The sequence below is a fragment of the Aulonocara stuartgranti genome (assembly GCF_965226115.1).
Source record: "Aulonocara stuartgranti genome assembly, chromosome: 13".
In the NCBI taxonomy this organism is placed as follows: Eukaryota; Metazoa; Chordata; class Actinopteri; order Cichliformes; family Cichlidae; genus Aulonocara; species Aulonocara stuartgranti.
Window position 1 is genome coordinate 2,610,954 of NC_138949.1, and position 17,041 is coordinate 2,627,994.

General features: G+C 44.1%; 2 protein-coding genes across 3 annotated transcripts; both read right to left on the reverse strand.

Moving 5' to 3' along the window:
- Positions 1-1,611: 1,611 nt before the first annotated feature.
- Positions 1,612-4,647, reverse strand: LOC309720695 (uncharacterized protein). The gene is made up of 2 exons (XM_082557832.1): positions 2,895-4,647; positions 1,612-2,810 (listed from the first exon to the last, which is right to left on the reverse strand). The coding sequence occupies exons 1-2, from the start codon at positions 3,696-3,698 to the stop codon at positions 2,172-2,174; spliced, it is 1,443 nt and encodes a 480-aa protein (XP_082413958.1). The 5' UTR covers positions 3,699-4,647; the 3' UTR covers positions 1,612-2,171.
- Positions 4,648-7,193: 2,546 nt separating this feature from the next.
- LOC309719851 (uncharacterized protein) lies at positions 7,194-14,352 on the reverse strand. Of its 2 annotated transcripts, XR_014280339.1 has the most exons (3): positions 14,076-14,352; positions 7,557-13,832; positions 7,194-7,313 (listed from the first exon to the last, which is right to left on the reverse strand). XR_014280339.1 is itself a non-coding variant. In XM_082556230.1 (2 exons), exon 2 carries the CDS (start codon positions 13,670-13,672, stop codon positions 7,907-7,909), a length of 5,766 nt encoding a protein of 1,921 aa, XP_082412356.1. In that variant the 5' UTR covers positions 13,673-13,832; positions 14,076-14,352; the 3' UTR covers positions 7,320-7,906. The 2 variants fall into 2 exon arrangements, 1 of the variants encoding a protein (XP_082412356.1); XM_082556230.1 differs by lacking the exon at positions 7,194-7,313 and having other exon boundaries at positions 7,320-13,832.
- Between the last annotated feature and the right edge of the window lie 2,689 nt (positions 14,353-17,041).

Consider the following 17,041-nt stretch of genomic DNA (forward strand, 5'->3'; position numbering starts at 1 on the left):
GCACCTGGGATAAGACAGCACCCAGCCCATCCATGGAAGCGTCAGTTGAAAGGATGAATGGCCTCTCAAAATCAGGATGTGCCAGCACCGCACAGCTGAGGAGTGCACCTTTGAGTCCCTCAAATGCTTTCTCACAAGCAGGAGTCCAATCTTGAGGGGTGAGCTTGCGAAAAGTTCCAGGTTTCCGACTCCCATGGCAGCCTTTAGTCCTCTTCTGACCGGCAGTTAGAGCAAAGAGTGGCTTCGCAATACGAGAGCACCCTGGAATAAAATGCTGGTAAAACATCACCATGCCAAGGAAGGATCTCACTTTCCTCTGAGAAGGGGTGCAACCGTCACCATCCATAAGGTCAGTCTTCTGAAAATTGGCGATAACCCTCACTTTATCCTGATCAACCGAGACACCACCAGCATCCACGACATGACCCAAAAACCTCACAGAGCGTCTGAGAAAGTGACATTTTTTCTGCGCCAGCTTCAGATTGCTGGTCCTCAGGCGAGAGAAAACAATCTCAAGACGTCTTAGGGCCTCCTCTTCTGAAGGCGCAAACACCAGCAGGTCATCAAGATAACACAGGAGGCTGGAAAAGTTCAAATCACCAAAGATGCTGAGCATCATCCGCATGAAAGATGCTGGGCTGTTGCATAGACCCTGGGGAAGTCTGTTGTACTCATACAGGCCAAGAGGTGTAGTGAAAGCAGTGTACCGTCTGTCAGACTCATGGAGGGGAACGTTGTAGAACCCAGATGTGAGGTCCATGGTGCTGAAGAAAGCATTCCCACCAAGGGCAGCAAGACAGTCAGCCTGATGGGGCAGTGGGTGAGCATCCTTAATGGTTTTGGCATTGAGCCAGCGGAAGTCAGTGCATATCCTCAAGTCACCTGACTTCTTCCAAACCATTACCAGTGGCGAGGCGTATTCGCTGGTGGACTTACTGATGATGCCTTTCATCTCCCTGTCTGACAGCACCTCTCGCAACTTGTGATAGTGAGCTGGGGGTACTCTGCGATAGGGAAGCCTGAAAGGGCGGTCGTCAGTGAGGTGGATACGATGGACAAAGTCTTTCACCTCACCACAGTCCAGTTTGTCTCTAGAGAACACATCTTGGTAAGTCAACACAAGCTCCACCAATTTCCTCTTCCACCCATCTGACACTTCACAGCCCTCAATATCAATGTCAGCCAACCCAGCATCTTTGAGTAGCTGTGCAGAGTCAGGCACAGAGTCTGATGAGGGGGGAAAACTGGTATGCTGGTCAGTCAGAGTCTCGCAGAGACCTTGAGTGATGGGCAGGTCCTCCACAGCAATACAAGGAAAGACATCCGCAATCTTAGCATTGCGACGAAGTGTCACAGGGCTCTCTGTTGGGTTAAGGACTTTCATAGGGACCCAACGATCTCCCCACATGGGTGTTATAATGCGCCCCACCATTATGTTCTTTGGAATGGAACGGGCTGACGTGGGTTCCACAACGACAGTACTTCCTGGAGACACGAGGGCAGAAGGTGGCAGCTTTCCCCAAACTACATATTCTTTTTGTGGCAGGAGAGTGACACTCTTCCGCAACCTGACTGTACCTACTTTATCTGGCAACACAGGAGCAGACCACCATGAGATACAGCTCAGCAACTGCAGGAAGTCTTCACAATCAGTGCCAGTGTAATTGGAGTTAATAAGCTCCCAGTACTTTGTATCAGCCTTCATCTTCTGAATGATGGGCCGGATCACATTGCTCCCCACGATGAGCTCATCTTTTTGCCCAGGAACCACAAATGTTGGTACAAGAAACCTAGTCCCATATACTTCAATGTCCAAATCATAGATGCATTTCGGTTGTGTGAGAAGGCCACCGCAACCAACCAGCACCACATTTTCAGGGATATGCTGCGGAATCAGAGCAACACCAGCGGCTCTTAGCTTGCTATCAGCCTCTTCACTTAGTGTGCATGACATACTTCCTGAATCAAGCATGCTTGTCAGGGAACACCGGCCACTGACCGACACTGGAGTGTAAAACAACTCACTAGCCCTGCCAACTCTTTGTGAACCCATAATAACAGTCTTCTCATCAGAGAGGCTACTACAGCAGTTAACATATATGGCTTCTGGGTCTGTTGCATTTCTGAGGGTTTCATCAACACTGCCCATGCCCTCTCGTTACATGGGCTGGCTAGTTTAAAGCAGCATCGGTGGGAGGAGGGACTGAAACGCTTGGTTTCTGGTGCAACTGTGGGCATTCACGCCTCATGTGTCCAGGGTCAAAGCAGCTGTGGCATAGCTTGTACAGCCTACAATGCACATGGGTTGTGTGTTCATGTGAGCCACACACTCTGCACGAAGCACGATGAGCATTGCGGTGCCCATGGGAATGACCTGTGGGTTGTGGGCACCTAGGACCAGTGGCTAGTGATGCAGTGCACATGGACAGAACCTTGTCAAACAGTGCTACCATCTGTTGAACACCTGGCTCAGCTGGAGGAGGGCCAGAAACTGGCAAAGATGGGGGCATGACATGTAGAGTCAAAGGAGGACAAGCAGAGGGCTGCTGCACACTTACTATGCCATCAGAAGAGAGAGGCTGACATGTGGCTGCAGAGGGAACAGAGGGCATAGGATACGAGGCTGGCTCATGTGTTACTGGGACTGCTTGAGCACCGCTGGAGTGGGGCTGGCTGTTAACAGCGACAGGGCTCTGATGCGGGATGGACAGACTTGCTGTATTATGAGACAAAACACTAGACTGTCTCATTTTCCTCACATAGTTGTCCAGACGGCTCTGAACCTCAGCTGCAGTCCACTCCTCAGGGGCCTTCAGTTGAAAAGACAACGTAAGACTGTGGTCAGGACAGTGATTAATGAACATCGAAACAACCTCACTACTCGGGTCCTCTACCATCTTGCCGCGCCTGCGGAGACACTCATCAGCAGCATCAATAGACTTGTTCAACCGGATCCAGTAATCCATGGCGTTCTCACCTGGACGTGGCACAGTACTGTAGAAATCTTTCATGGGCAGGCTGGAATATGTCAAGTCGCTGAAGTTAGACCTCAGTATGTCAAACACAGCAGTAATAGGATCATTCCGATTCAACTCAGGGCGGCAACGAAGTGACACCTTGACCACATCTCTGGCTTTGCCAGTTAGTCTAGACATTAATATGGCAAACATTTCTTCATCTGTGTCACAGCTGATTCTGTGCAGATAACATCTCATCATGTCCTCCCATTCACCGATGGGAAATAGATCTGTGTTGTCACCCTTGAAGTATGGTGGAGCTTTGGTGTCTGACTGAACAACAACCTTCAGCTGGGACTGGTCATTGCAGCTCGAGGGCACATTCTGGGGAGACTGTGGCTGGGTGGGGGCTGGCTGGTGCATAGAGTTAAGAGAGGATGTGATATTTTCCCCAATTTGCTTTGCTAAGTCAGTGATCAAGCTGCTCAACATGTCACTAGTGACAGCCTGGGTGTGTGTTTGGCGTTCGCAAGCAGCTGGTGTGGAGCTAGCTGCTGGCATTAATGGTGAGTGCATCACTGGCTGGTCTACAGTGTGGGCACCAATACCCGGGACTACTGGCCTACCCCTCCCAAAAAACTTTGGAGCAATCTGATGACCCCTCCCCAAACCAAAGGTCATATTACTCCCCGCAGAGAACAGATCAGGCAAAGCGCTATCCACAGTTTCCTCACTTAACATGTTGGCCCAAGTGAGATATCACTGTTCAACAGCAAAAAAAAACGAGCCTAACCCCCACACACAATTATGCAAAACTTCACAAAACAATGAAATGTGGGGAGAAGAAAAAAAACATCAAAGAATCAAAACACCATAGAAAATAAAATGTTGTTTTCTCCTCTCAATTAAAACAGGCTGTAAAAGCCAATATCAATAGAGAAAAAAAATTACAATCCGTGCCTGTATAATTTGAGGCAACAATATGAAACAGTGACAGAAATGATCACCTACGTATTTGCCCTTTACGTTCACACGTGACAGAGATGCCTGCAAGCCAAATTACGGGGCATCGATCACACATGCGATATAAAAACCTGTGAGTCAAAGCGCAGGGCACAGGATTCTGGCAAACAGCTGCAGAGAGGAGGCGGGAAAACAGCGGCAGCAGAAGGAGGAGGGGTGGATCGCGGATTGGCGATGTGACGGGTCAGCGGCACCAAGTGTAACCGGTGTGATTCTGCGTTGTGTCTGATAAAAAAGGTAAAAGAAAGAAAGACCTCCAAGTAAATAATTTGCCCACTCCAGCTCCTCTCCCACAGGGGAGTTGTAGAAAAAGGGGTGGCATTTATTTTTACATTAAACATAAAATATGCATTTACACGTAACATATTTGACATAAGATAAAACAAAAACAACATGAAATCTGACATACCTGATAAAAAAGGTAAAAGAAAGAAAGCCCTCCAAGTAAATAATTTGCCCACTCCAGCTCCTACGACCAAATACAGACAGTGGGGAAGAGGATTAGCTCAACCCACCACAGCTCCCAAGCTAGCAAGGAATACATATTCATGCTATCATTTATGGCGCCTAAAACACATTTATGACACACACATACTACACACTTATAACATCTTACAAAAACAGGCTCAATAATGACAATAACTGAATTAAAATCGCAATCATAAACATCAGGCAAACAGGTTTTGCAGCTGTTTGAGCTAAGATTTCCAAGTTATTCACATAATGAAAACCTATACTTTGTTTCGGTCGAGTTCCCCATTCAAATGCATGTAACAGTGAGAAACGCACTGTCTTGGCGAAAGAAAGCGTTTTTGTACAACTTCATATAAATAGCTGTAACTTTTGATAGAAGACTCAGACAAACATGTTTATGGCCTTATATTATAGAACTCAAGGTCTCCGTGCTGGGCAAATAGGTTTTGCAGCTGTTTGAGCTAAGATTTCCAAGTTATTCACATAATGAAAACTTATACTTTGTTTCGGTCGAGTTCCCCATTCAAATGCATGTAACAGTGAGAAACGCACTGTCTTGGCGAAAGAAAGCGTTTTTGTACAACTTCATAGAAATAGCTGTAACTTTTGATAGAAGACTCGGATACACATGTTTATGGCTTTATCTTATAGAACTCAAGGTTCCCGTGCTGGGCAAACAGGTTTTGCAGCTGTTTGAGCTAAGATTTCCAAGTTATTCACATAATGAAAACCTATACTTTGTTTCGGTCGAGTTCCCCATTCAAATGCATGTAACAGTGAGAAACGCACTGTCTTGGCGAAAGAAAGCTATTTTGTACAACTTCATATAAATAGCTGTAACTTTTGATAGAAGACTCAGACAAACATGTTTATGGCTTTATCTTATAAAACTCAAGGTCTCCGTGCTGGGAAAACAGGTTTTGCAGCTGTTTGAGCTAAGATTTCCAAGTTATTCACATAATGAAAACTTATACTTTGTTTCGGTGGAGTTCCCCATTTAAATGCATGTAACAGTGAGAAACGCACTGTCTTGGCGAAAGAAAGCGTTTTTGTACAACTTCATATAAATAGCTGTAACTTTTGATAGAAGACTCGGACAAACATGTTTATGGCTTTATCTTATAGAACTCAAGGTTCCCGTGCTGGGCAAACAGGTTTTTGCAGCTGTTTGAGCTAAGATTTCCAAGTTATTCACATAATGAAAACCTATACTTTGTTTCGGTCGAGTTCCCCATTCAAATGCATGTAACAGTGAGAAACGCACTGTCTTGGCGAAAGAAAGCGTTTTTGTACAACTTCATAGAAATAGCTGCAACTTTTGATAGAAGACTCGGATACACATGTTTATGGCTTTATCTTATAGAACTCAAGGTCTCCGTGCTGGGCAAACATGTTTTGCAGCTGTTTGAGCTAAGATTTCCAAGTTATTCACATAATGAAAACCTATACTTTGTTTCGGTCGAGTTCCCCATTCAAATGCATGTAACAGTGAGAAACGCACTGTCTTGGCGAAAGAAAGCGTTTTTGTACAACTTCATATAAATAGCTGTAACTTTTGATAGAAGACTCAGACAACATGTTTATGGCTTTATCTTATAGAACTCAAGGTCTCCGTGCTGGGCAAACAGGTTTTGCAGCTGTTTGAGCTAAGATTTCCAAGTTATTCACATAATGAAAACCTATACTTTGTTTCGGTCGAGTTCCCCATTCAAATGCATGTAACAGTGAGAAACGCACTGTCTTGGCGAAAGAAAGCGTTTTTGTACAACTTCATAGAAATAGCTGTAACTTTTGATAGAAGACTCGGATACACATGTTTATGGCTTTATCTTATAGAACTCAAGGTCTCCGTGCTGGGAAAACAGGTTTTGCAGCTGTTTGAGCTAAGATTTCCAAGTTATTCACATAATGAAAACCTATACTTTGTTTCGGTCGAGTTCCCCATTCAAATGCATGTAACAGTGAGAAACGCACTGTCTTGGCGAAAGAAAGCGTTTTTGTACAACTTCATATAAATAGCTGTAACTTTTGATAGAAGACTCAGACAAACATGTTTATGGCTTTATCTTATAGAACTCAAGGTCTCCGTGCTGGGAAAACAGGTTTTGCAGCTGTTTGAGCTAAGATTTCCAAGTTATTCACATAATGAAACCTTATACTTTGTTTCGGTCGAGTTCCCCATTCAAATGCATGTAACAGTGAGAAACGCACTGTCTTGGCGAAAGAAAGCGTTTTTGTACAACTTCATAGAAATAGCTGTAACTTTTGATAGAAGACTCGGATACACATGTTTATGGCTTTATCTTATAGAACTCAAGGTCTCCGTGCTGGGCAAACAGGTTTTGCAGCTGTTTGAGCTAAGATTTCCAAGTTATTCACATAATGAAAACCAATACTTTGTTTCGGTCGAGTTCCCCATTCAAATGCATGTAACAGTGAGAAACGCACTGTCTTGGCGAAAGAAAGCGTTTTTGTACAACTTCATATAAATAGCTGTAACTTTTGATAGAAGACTCAGACAAACATGTTTATGGCTTTATCTTATAGAACTCAAGGTCTCCGTGCTGGGCAAACAGGTTTTGCAGCTGTTTGAGCTAAGATTTCCAAGTTATTCACATAATGAAAACTTATACTTTGTTTCGGTCGAGTTCCCCATTTAAATGCATGTAACAGTGAGAAACGCACTGTCTTGGCGAAAGAAAGCGTTTTTGTACAACTTCATATAAATAGCTGTGTAGTGTTCTGTTGCAGAGTGTAGCAACTCCGATCAAACACCAAGCTAAACCTCTGTCAATGAATACACGAGTCCGAGTAGAGTTGACTTTTTACTCAGAATCTTCATTTGACAAGCGGTGAAAACTGTAGTTGAAAAGAAATACAGAATAGAAAAAATGATCGTTTACATAAATATTGCATCATGAAATAACTCAAAATGTGACCTTACACCTTCGTGTTAGCTTTAGCAACAGTAATGATCATCAAAACTGCCCTTTTTTAACATGTACAAATCAACCTCCATGAATCACAAATAAAATATAATTTTTAACAAATACCGCTATTTATGCCTTTTTAACACCTTCACCATGAAATATATACACTTACGACGTTGCCTGAACAATGTTCCCAAGTGGATGGCTGTGGATAAGCCTCAGAGCAAGACCGCATGTCCCTCTCCCTCTTAGAGCAACCAGGAAGAGGAATTAAACAGGAAATGAAGTAATACAGGTCACCCACCAGGAAGTGAGGTCACCAGCAAGCTAACCTTCAAATTTAAAGCTTCTTAACATTTTGAAGTCTTTTTACTGTTCTTTTTAACTTAAATACATACAAAAGAATTACTTTAAGCAAACATTAAAGATAAATGAAATAAATGCCTTTGAGGCATCACACTCCCCGCCTGGCCTGTGTGAGGCCACTATGAACTTGAATGAGTCCAAACAACAGTCCTTAAATCAGTCCTTAGGCAGAAGAAGAACTACTTCTGCAACTGGCCTAAGGAAGGTTCTTGTGTCACCTTGGTCGGTCGTTTTTACTTCAACCTTTCTCACATGTCCATCCTTCCCAGGAAAGGTTGCTGTGACTATGGCCATGGGCCAGTAGTTGCGGATGGTCTGCTTGTCCCTGAGGAGGACCAGATCCCCAACTTGAAGGTTTCTGCGTGTCACTGTCCATTTTTGTCTTTGTTGTAAGGATGGTAAGTATTCTTTGCTCCAACGGGCCCAAAACTGGTTTTCGAGCGCTTGAACTTGCCTCCATTGTTTTGTGAAGAGGTCCTTGTCTGTGAAATCTCCTGGAGGGGATGGAACTCCTGATTTCTGTGTGAGGAGCATGGCTGGTGAAAGAATGAAAGGTTGGTTTGGGTCTGTAGACACAGGTAGGAGTGGACGTGCATTGATGATAGCTATAATTTCTGCCATTAGTGTTGACAGCACTTCATGGGTCAGGCGACTCTTTTGCTGCAAGAGCATTGAATCAAGGATTCTCCTGGCAACACCAATCATCCGTTCCCATGAGCCTCCCATGTGGGAAGCATGCGGAGGTCTGAAGTTCCAGCTACATCCTTGCTTGCTGAGGTACCCCTGTACAGTATTACCCATCTCCAACTCCTTGCTAGCTCCAATGAAGTTGGTCCCACAATCAGACTGAAGTTCCTTTGCAGGGCCTCTGAGAGCGAAGAACCGCCTGAGAGCATTTATACAGCTAGATGTGTCCATAGACTCAATCAGCTCAATGTGGACGGCCCTTGAACTCAAACAACTAAACATCATGGCCCACCGTTTGCTCTCTGCCTGTCCTCCTCTAGTGCGTCTGGCTACAACAGACCAAGGTCCAAAGACGTCAAGCCCCACGTATGTGAAGGGAGGGCAAACCTTGAGACGTTCCGGCGGTAAGTCAGCCATACGTTGTTCTTCCGGTCTCCCACGCAGCTTCCGGCAGATTACGCATTTGTGTAGGACTGAATTGATTAGTCGCTTCCCACCCAAAATCCACAGTCCAGCTGCCCTCACTGCACCTTCTGTGAGATGTCGACCCTGATGTCTCACCTGCTCATGGTGATGTCGTACGAGCAGTAAGGAAACGTAGCTGTCCTTGGGTAGGATTACTGGGTTCTTTTCTTCACATGTTAGTTGAGAATGTTTCAGTCTGCCTCCAACACAGATGAGACTACTCTCCAAAGTTGGACTGAGTTTATTTAACGGGCTGTTTGTGGACACCACTTTGTTTGCTTGGAGGGCTGACAGTTCCTTGGCAAAGGCTGGCCTTTGTGCTGCTTGCAGAATGACATATTTCGCTTGAGCTATTTCATCCACAGTACGAGGTAAGCGGCATCTGTGCCATCCTGTACACCTGCTGTTTTGGTTTGAATGTTTGTGAGATCTTGCCACATGGATAAGGAAAGCCACAGCTCGCAGTAGAGAGGTAAAGGTGGAGAAACGGCGAAAGCGATCAGGGGTAAGTACAGGTTCCTTCAGATGAGTAGTGTAGGTGCGTACCTGTGGTCGAATCTCTGAGTCATTTCCCGGGTCGATGAGCTCAAACGTCTCACTGGTTTGTGTTGTTTCTGCAGATAACTGATGCAGGAATGAAGGTCCGGTGAACCAAGAACTCTGTGCCAGATGGGATGCAGGCAGAGATCTAGATGCATGGTCCGCAGGGTTTGCTTCCGTGCACACATAATGCCATTGTTCTGGTCTAGTAGATTGTCGGATACGTTGGACTCTGTTATGGACATATGTGTAGAAGCGTTTTGTAGTATTACAAATGTACCCGAGCACCACCTTACTGTCCGTGTAGAACCTCACAGCATCCAATTTCAGATCCAGCTCCTCTCGGATGAGATCCGCCATTTCTACTGCAAGGACGGCAGCGCAGAGTTCGAGCCTCGGGATTGTTGGTTCAGACTGGGGTGCTAATTTGGCTTTGCCCATAACAAATCCTACTTCCACTTTTCCGTCTTCCTGGATGGCTCTCAAGTAAGCGATAGCCCCAATGGCCATAGTTGAGGCATCTGAGAATACAAACAACTCTGTGCGCACAGCTTTGGTGAGCGAGGTTGATGTGTATGCACGTGGCACATGAAGCTCCTTTAGGACTTGAAGAGAATCTCTCCAGGTTTCCCATTTCTTCAGCTTGTCTTCTGGGAGAGGTGCATCCCAGTCAGTCAGTTCTGAACTAAGTTCCCTAAGAAGAGCTCGTCCCTGGATTGTGACAGGTGCCAGCATACCCATCGGATCAAAAACACTATTGACGGTGGAGAGGACTCCACGTCGGGTGAAAGGTTTGATAGTAGTTGATGCAGAGAATGTAAATGTGTCTTTTCTGATCTCCCAAAGCAAACCCAGGCTGCGCTGCATGGGTGCTGTCTCCCCACTCAAATCCAGATCCTTAATGAGCGGGACACAATCTTCTGGCGGGAAAGCTCCAGTGACTGCTGGACTGTTCGACACAAACTTGTGCAAGCGGAGGTTTGATTCAGCAAGTGAAGCCTGAGTTTGTTGGAGAAGGTTGATTGCTTCTGCTTCAGATGGGAGAGACACCAAGCCATCATCCACGTAAAAGTGCCTTTCCACAAATTTAATTGTGTCAGCACCGTACTTCTGGGCACCTTCAGCAATGGCTCTTCGCATACCATAGATGGCCACAGCCGGAGATGGTGAGTTGCCAAAGACATGAACCCTCATGCGGTAGTCGATAACCGCCTTGGTGAGGTCGTTGTCCTCATACCACAAAAACCGGAGGAAGTTACGGTGCCTTTCGTGGACCAAAAAGGAGTGAAACATTTGTTGGATGTCGGCGAGGATAGCTACTCTCTCCCTTCGAAAGCGTAGAAGGACACCCAAGAGAGAATTGTTGAGGTCGGGACCAGTCAGAAGCACGTCATTGAGGGAGACCCCACAGTACTGAGCGCTGGAATCAAAAACCACCCTGATTTGGTTGGGCTTTTGTGGGTGGTATACCCCGAATGATGGAAGAAACCAGCACTCTTCATCTTCCTTCAAGGGCGGTGCCACCTCTGCGTGACCGTTGGCAATGACCTTCTCCATGAATGCCACATATTGCTTCTGCATCTCGGGTTTCTTCCTGAATTGGCGTTGCAAGGATTCGAACCTCTTAACCGCATGCTCTTTATTATTTGGCAAACGTTGCCGTGGCTCCTTGAATGGCAATGGAGCAACCCAACTACCAGTGTCATCTCTGTGGACATTTGTATCCATGATCTCTAGGAAAAGGATGTCTTCTATTGATGGGGCAGGTTTGTTATCATCTTCAGATTGTTTAAACACTGTGTGTCCTAGCATCCTCTCAGGCGTTTTGTTAGACCTGCTGAAGCTTGGCTGTGTTTCTTTGACATGCATGAAACTTGCACAGGGCTGAAATATGGAATGGCGACCGCTGTCTACCACATGGGTCTTGAATGTGTCCACTGTTGGCTTATGCACATTACCTAGGCACACCTCCCCTATCACCACCCAGCCTAGATCGAGACGTTGTGCAAAGGGAGCGTTGTGTGGCCCGTTAACTTGTTGCCTGACCTTGTGTGCTCTAAGCACGTCTCTCCCGAGCAGCAGGAGTATCTCTGCTTCTGGGTCTAGATCGGGGATGTGTTTGGCTATATGGTGGAGATGAGGATGATGCAAAACAGCACCTGGTGTTGGGATTTCCGCTCGATTGTTAGGGATTTCGGGGCACTCAAGGAGTGGTGGAAGAGGTATGAGCACGTTGCCGTGCAACGACTCTATCTGGAATCCCTCTGCCTTTCTGCCATACGTTTCGATGACACCGGAGCATGTTCTGAGATGGTATAAGAGTGGTTCGTTCTCCACACCAAACAGCTCAAAGAACTCTGGCCTGGCTAAAGAGCGATTGCTCTGGTCGTCCAGAATTACATAAGCTTTAATGGCTTTGTGTTTTGAATGTTTGGGGTAGACCTTTGCGAGGCAGATCTTAGAGCAAGAACGACCCCACTGGCCGGGGCCACAAACCTCTGTGCAGCTGGTTCTAACATCAGTTACGTTAGAGTCATCTTCTCCCTCCCCGCCATTCTCTTGTGGTGGTGGTGGAGCCTTGGCGAGTTGAGGTTGTGGGCCAGGGTGCATGGCTGCATCATGATAGATGCTTTCACACTCTAAGCATTTCACGGAAGATTTGCAGTCTTTGGCAACATGTGAAGTTGAAGAACAACACTTGAAGCATATTCCTTTCTGTTTTAGAAAGGCCTTCCTGTCATCGATGGACTTGTTTCTGAATGTCCTGCATTTTTTAAGTGGGTGAGGTTTATTGTGCAATGGGCAGTTCTTGTTAGCGTCGTTGTTGATTGTAGAGACATCTGTTTTGTGAACCGCGATAGACTTGTTGGTGTTAAAGCTCTTCATAGGTAATCTTTCTGGTTTTGTGGGGCTTGCGCCGTTGCTTTGACGAATAAAGCTGGGGTCATTTCGCTTCTTTGCCTCATGACAAACAAAGTTACAAAAGTAACTAAAGGGAGGGAAGCAGCCGTTATTCTCTTCTTTGTACCACGACCCAGATGACACCCACTTATCCTGGAGCCCATATGGGAGCTTGTCTACAATGGGTCCGATACCTCTGGAGGTGTCTAGATATGACAGCCCAGTGAGGTATCCATCCTCCTTTGCGCCTTGTATCTCCATAAGCAAATCCCCAAGTTCACGTAATCTGATGTGATCTTTGGCTGCAATTTTTGGAAAACTGTCAAGTCTCTGAAACAGTGACTGCTCGATCATCTCAGGGGCACCATAGCAGTCATTCAGCCTCTCCCATGCCTTGCGCAGAGCCAAACCAGCATTATTCACATGCACTGAGCGTATGCATCTTATTTGCTGTCCAGACTCTTTTCCTAACCATTTGGTCATGAGGTCTAATTCTTGTGTTTCTGTAAGTTGAACCTCAGCCACAGCGTTAGTGAATGAGGACCGCCATGCACGGAAATTCTCTGGCTTATCATCAAATTGGTACAGTCCTGACGTAACGAGATCACGTCGCGCCAAATATTGTGCCAGAGGGTCTGGAGGTTGTGGCACGCTCACTGGAAGCATATGCTGGGGTGTTTGTGATTGAGCACTTATATACATGCGAGGGTTTGTTCTTTCGACGTCGGTCTTCGATTCAGCTCTGGTCAGTTTAGACAGGTTTGTTGTGGGTGGATGCGTCCCATTATCCACTTCAGGCTTGGGCTTGCTATTGCTATGTTGGAATTCCGCTAAGCTTACAGGTGGATGCCATGTTCTGAAACTGTCTTGTGATTCTGTACGGTCTACAGATTTAACAGGTGGGACAGATACTGGTGCGAAGGTAGACTGATTCTGATCATTTTGAGAGCAAACATATTCACTAGTACGTTGCAATCTAAGCCTGTCTTCTGACTCAGATTTCATATTTTCTACATTTCCATGCATTTCTGCTACATCTTCTAACACCTGTGCTTCAGCGATGGCTGCGTCTGCTTCACGATTTAATGTTAGCACTTCCAGCTCTGTATCAATTCTAGCAGCTTCCAACTGATTTTGAGCTTCTCTAGTTTTCCTTTCTGCTTCTCTAGCAGCCTTTTCCAATTTTAATTTAGCCTCCTGGCTAGCATATGATGCTCGTACCTTAGCAGCTTCTGCTTTAGCTCTGGCGCGAGCCGCACTTACAGATGATGCTGATGTCACGTTGCTCCTGGTATTTGATACCGATGACTTGTTGCTTGCTGCCATCATGAACACGTAGGACCATCGAGTGCCGTCTTTTCACTGTAGTGTTCTGTTGCAGAGTGTAGCAACTCCGATCAAACACCAAGCTAAACCTCTGTCAATGAATACACGAGTCCGAGTAGAGTTGACTTTTTACTCAGAATCTTCATTTGACAAGCGGTGAAAACTGTAGTTGAAAAGAAATACAGAATAGAAAAAATGATCGTTTACATAAATATTGCATCATGAAATAACTCAAAATGTGACCTTACACCTTCGTGTTAGCTTTAGCAACAGTAATGATCATCAAAACTGCCCTTTTTTAACATGTACAAATCAACCTCCATGAATCACAAATAAAATATAATTTTTAACAAATACCGCTATTTATGCCTTTTTAACACCTTCACCATGAAATATATACACTTACGACGTTGCCTGAACAATGTTCCCAAGTGGATGGCTGTGGATAAGCCTCAGAGCAAGACCGCATGTCCCTCTCCCTCTTAGAGCAACCAGGAAGAGGAATTAAACAGGAAATGAAGTAATACAGGTCACCCACCAGGAAGTGAGGTCACCAGCAAGCTAACCTTCAAATTTAAAGCTTCTTAACATTTTGAAGTCTTTTTACTGTTCTTTTTAACTTAAATACATACAAAAGAATTACTTTAAGCAAACATTAAAGATAAATGAAATAAATGCCTTTGAGGCATCACAAGCTGTAACTTTTGATAGAAGACTCAGACAAACATGTTTATGGCTTTATCTTATAGAACTCAAGGTCTCCGTGCTGGGCAAACAGGTTTTGCAGCTGTTTGAGCTAAGATTTCCAAGTTATTCACATAATGAAAACCTATACTTTGTTTCGGTCGAGTTCCCCATTCAAATGCATGTAACAGTGAGAAACGCACTGTCTTGGCGAAAGAAAGCGTTTTTGTACAACTTCATATAAATAGCTGTAACTTTTGATAGAAGACTCGGATACACATGTTTATGGCTTTATCTTATAGAACTCAAGGTCTCCGTGCTGGGCAAACAGGTTTTGCAGCTGTTTGAGCTAAGATTTCCAAGTTATTCACATAATGAAAACCTATACTTTGTTTCGGTCGAGTTCCCCATTCAAATGCATGTAACAGTGAGAAACGCACTGTCTTGGCGAAAGAAAGCGTTTTTGTACAACTTCATATAAATAGCTGTAACTTTTGATAGAAGACTCAGACAAACATGTTTATGGCTTTATCTTATAGAACTCAAGGTCTCCGTGCTGGGCAAACAGGTTTTGCAGCTGTTTGAGCTAAGATTTCCAAGTTATTCACATAATGAAAACCTATACTTTGTTTCGGTCGAGTTCCCCATTCAAATGCATGTAACAGTGAGAAACGCACTGTCTTGGCGAAAGAAAGCTATTTTGTACAACTTCATATAAATAGCTGTAACTTTTGATAGAAGACTCAGACAAACATGTTTATGGCTTTATCTTATAAAACTCAAGGTTCCCGTGCTGGGAAAACAGGTTTTGCAGCTGTTTGAGCTAAGATTTCCAAGTTATTCACATAATGAAAACCTATACTTTGTTTCGGTCGAGTTCCCCATTCAAATGCATGTAACAGTGAGAAACGCACTGTCTTGGCGAAAGAAAGCGTTTTTGTACAACTTCATATAAATAGCTGTAACTTTTGATAGAAGACTCGGATACACATGTTTATGGCTTTATCTTATAGAACTCAAGGTCTCCGTGCTGGGAAAACAGGTTTTGCAGCTGTTTGAGCTAAGATTTCCAAGTTATTCACATAATGAAAACTTATACTTTGTTTCGGTCGAGTTCCCCATTCAAATGCATGTAACAGTGAGAAACGCACTGTCTTGGCGAAAGAAAGCGTTTTTGTACAACTTCATATAAATAGCTGTAACTTTTGATAGAAGACTCAGACAAACATGTTTATGGCTTTATCTTATAGAACTCAAGGTCTCCGTGCTGGGCAAATAGGTTTTGCAGCTGTTTGAGCTAAGATTTCCAAGTTATTCACATAATGAAAACCTATACTTTGTTTCGGTCGAGTTCCCCATTCAAATGCATGTAACAGTGAGAAACGCACTGTCTTGGCGAAAGAAAGCGTTTATGTACAACTTCATATAAATAGCTGTAACTTTTGATAGAAGACTCGGATACACATGTTTATGGCTTTATCTTATAGAACTCAAGGTCTCCGTGCTGGGCAAACAGGTTTTTGCAGCTGTTTGAGCTAAGATTTCCAAGTTATTCACATAATGAAAACCTATACTTTGTTTCGGTCGAGTTCCCTATTCAAATGCATGTAACAGTGAGAAACGCACTGTCTTGGCGAAAGAAAGCGTTTTTGTACAACTTCATATAAATAGCTGTAACTTTTGATAGAAGACTCAGACAAACATGTTTATGGCTTTATCTTATAGAACTCAAGGTCTCCGTGCTGGGCAAACAGGTTTTGCAGCTGTTTGAGCTAAGATTTCCAAGTTATTCACATAATGAAAACTTATACTTTGTTTCGGTCGAGTTCCCCATTTAAATGCATGTAACAGTGAGAAACGCACTGTCTTGGCGAAAGAAAGCGTTTTTGTACAACTTCATAGAAATAGCTGTAACTTTTGATAGAAGACTCGGATACACATGTTTATGGTTTTATCTTATAGAACTCAAGGTCTCCGTGCTGGGAAAACAGGTTTTGCAGCTGTTTGAGCTAAGATTTCCAAGTTATTCACATAATGAAAACCTATACTTTGTTTCGGTCGAGTTCCCCATTCAAATGCATGTAACAGTGAGAAACGCACTGTCTTGGCGAAAGAAAGCGTTTTTGTACAACTTCATATAAATAGCTGTAACTTTTGATAGAAGACTCGGATACACATGTTTATGGCTTTATCTTATAGAACTCAAGGTCTCCGTGCTGGGCAAACAGGTTTTGCAGCTGTTTGAGCTAAGATTTCCAAGTTATTCACATAATGAAAACTTATACTTTGTTTCGGTCGAGTTCCCCATTCAAATGCATGTAACAGTGAGAAACGCACTGTCTTGGCGAAAGAAAGCGTTTTTGTACAACTTCATATAAATAGCTGTAACTTTTGATAGAAGACTCAGACAAACATGTTTATGGCTTTATCTTATAGAACTCAAGGTCTCCGTGCTGGGCAAATAGGTTTTGCAGCTGTTTGAGCTAAGATTTCCAAGTTATTCACATAATGAAAACCTATACTTTGTTTCGGTCGAGTTCCCCATTCAAATGCATGTAACAGTGAGAAACGCACTGTCTTGGCGAAAGAAAGCGTTTATGTACAACTTCATATAAATAGCTGTAACTTTTGATAGAAGACTCGGATACACATGTTTATGGCTTTATCTTATAGAACTCAAGGTCTCCG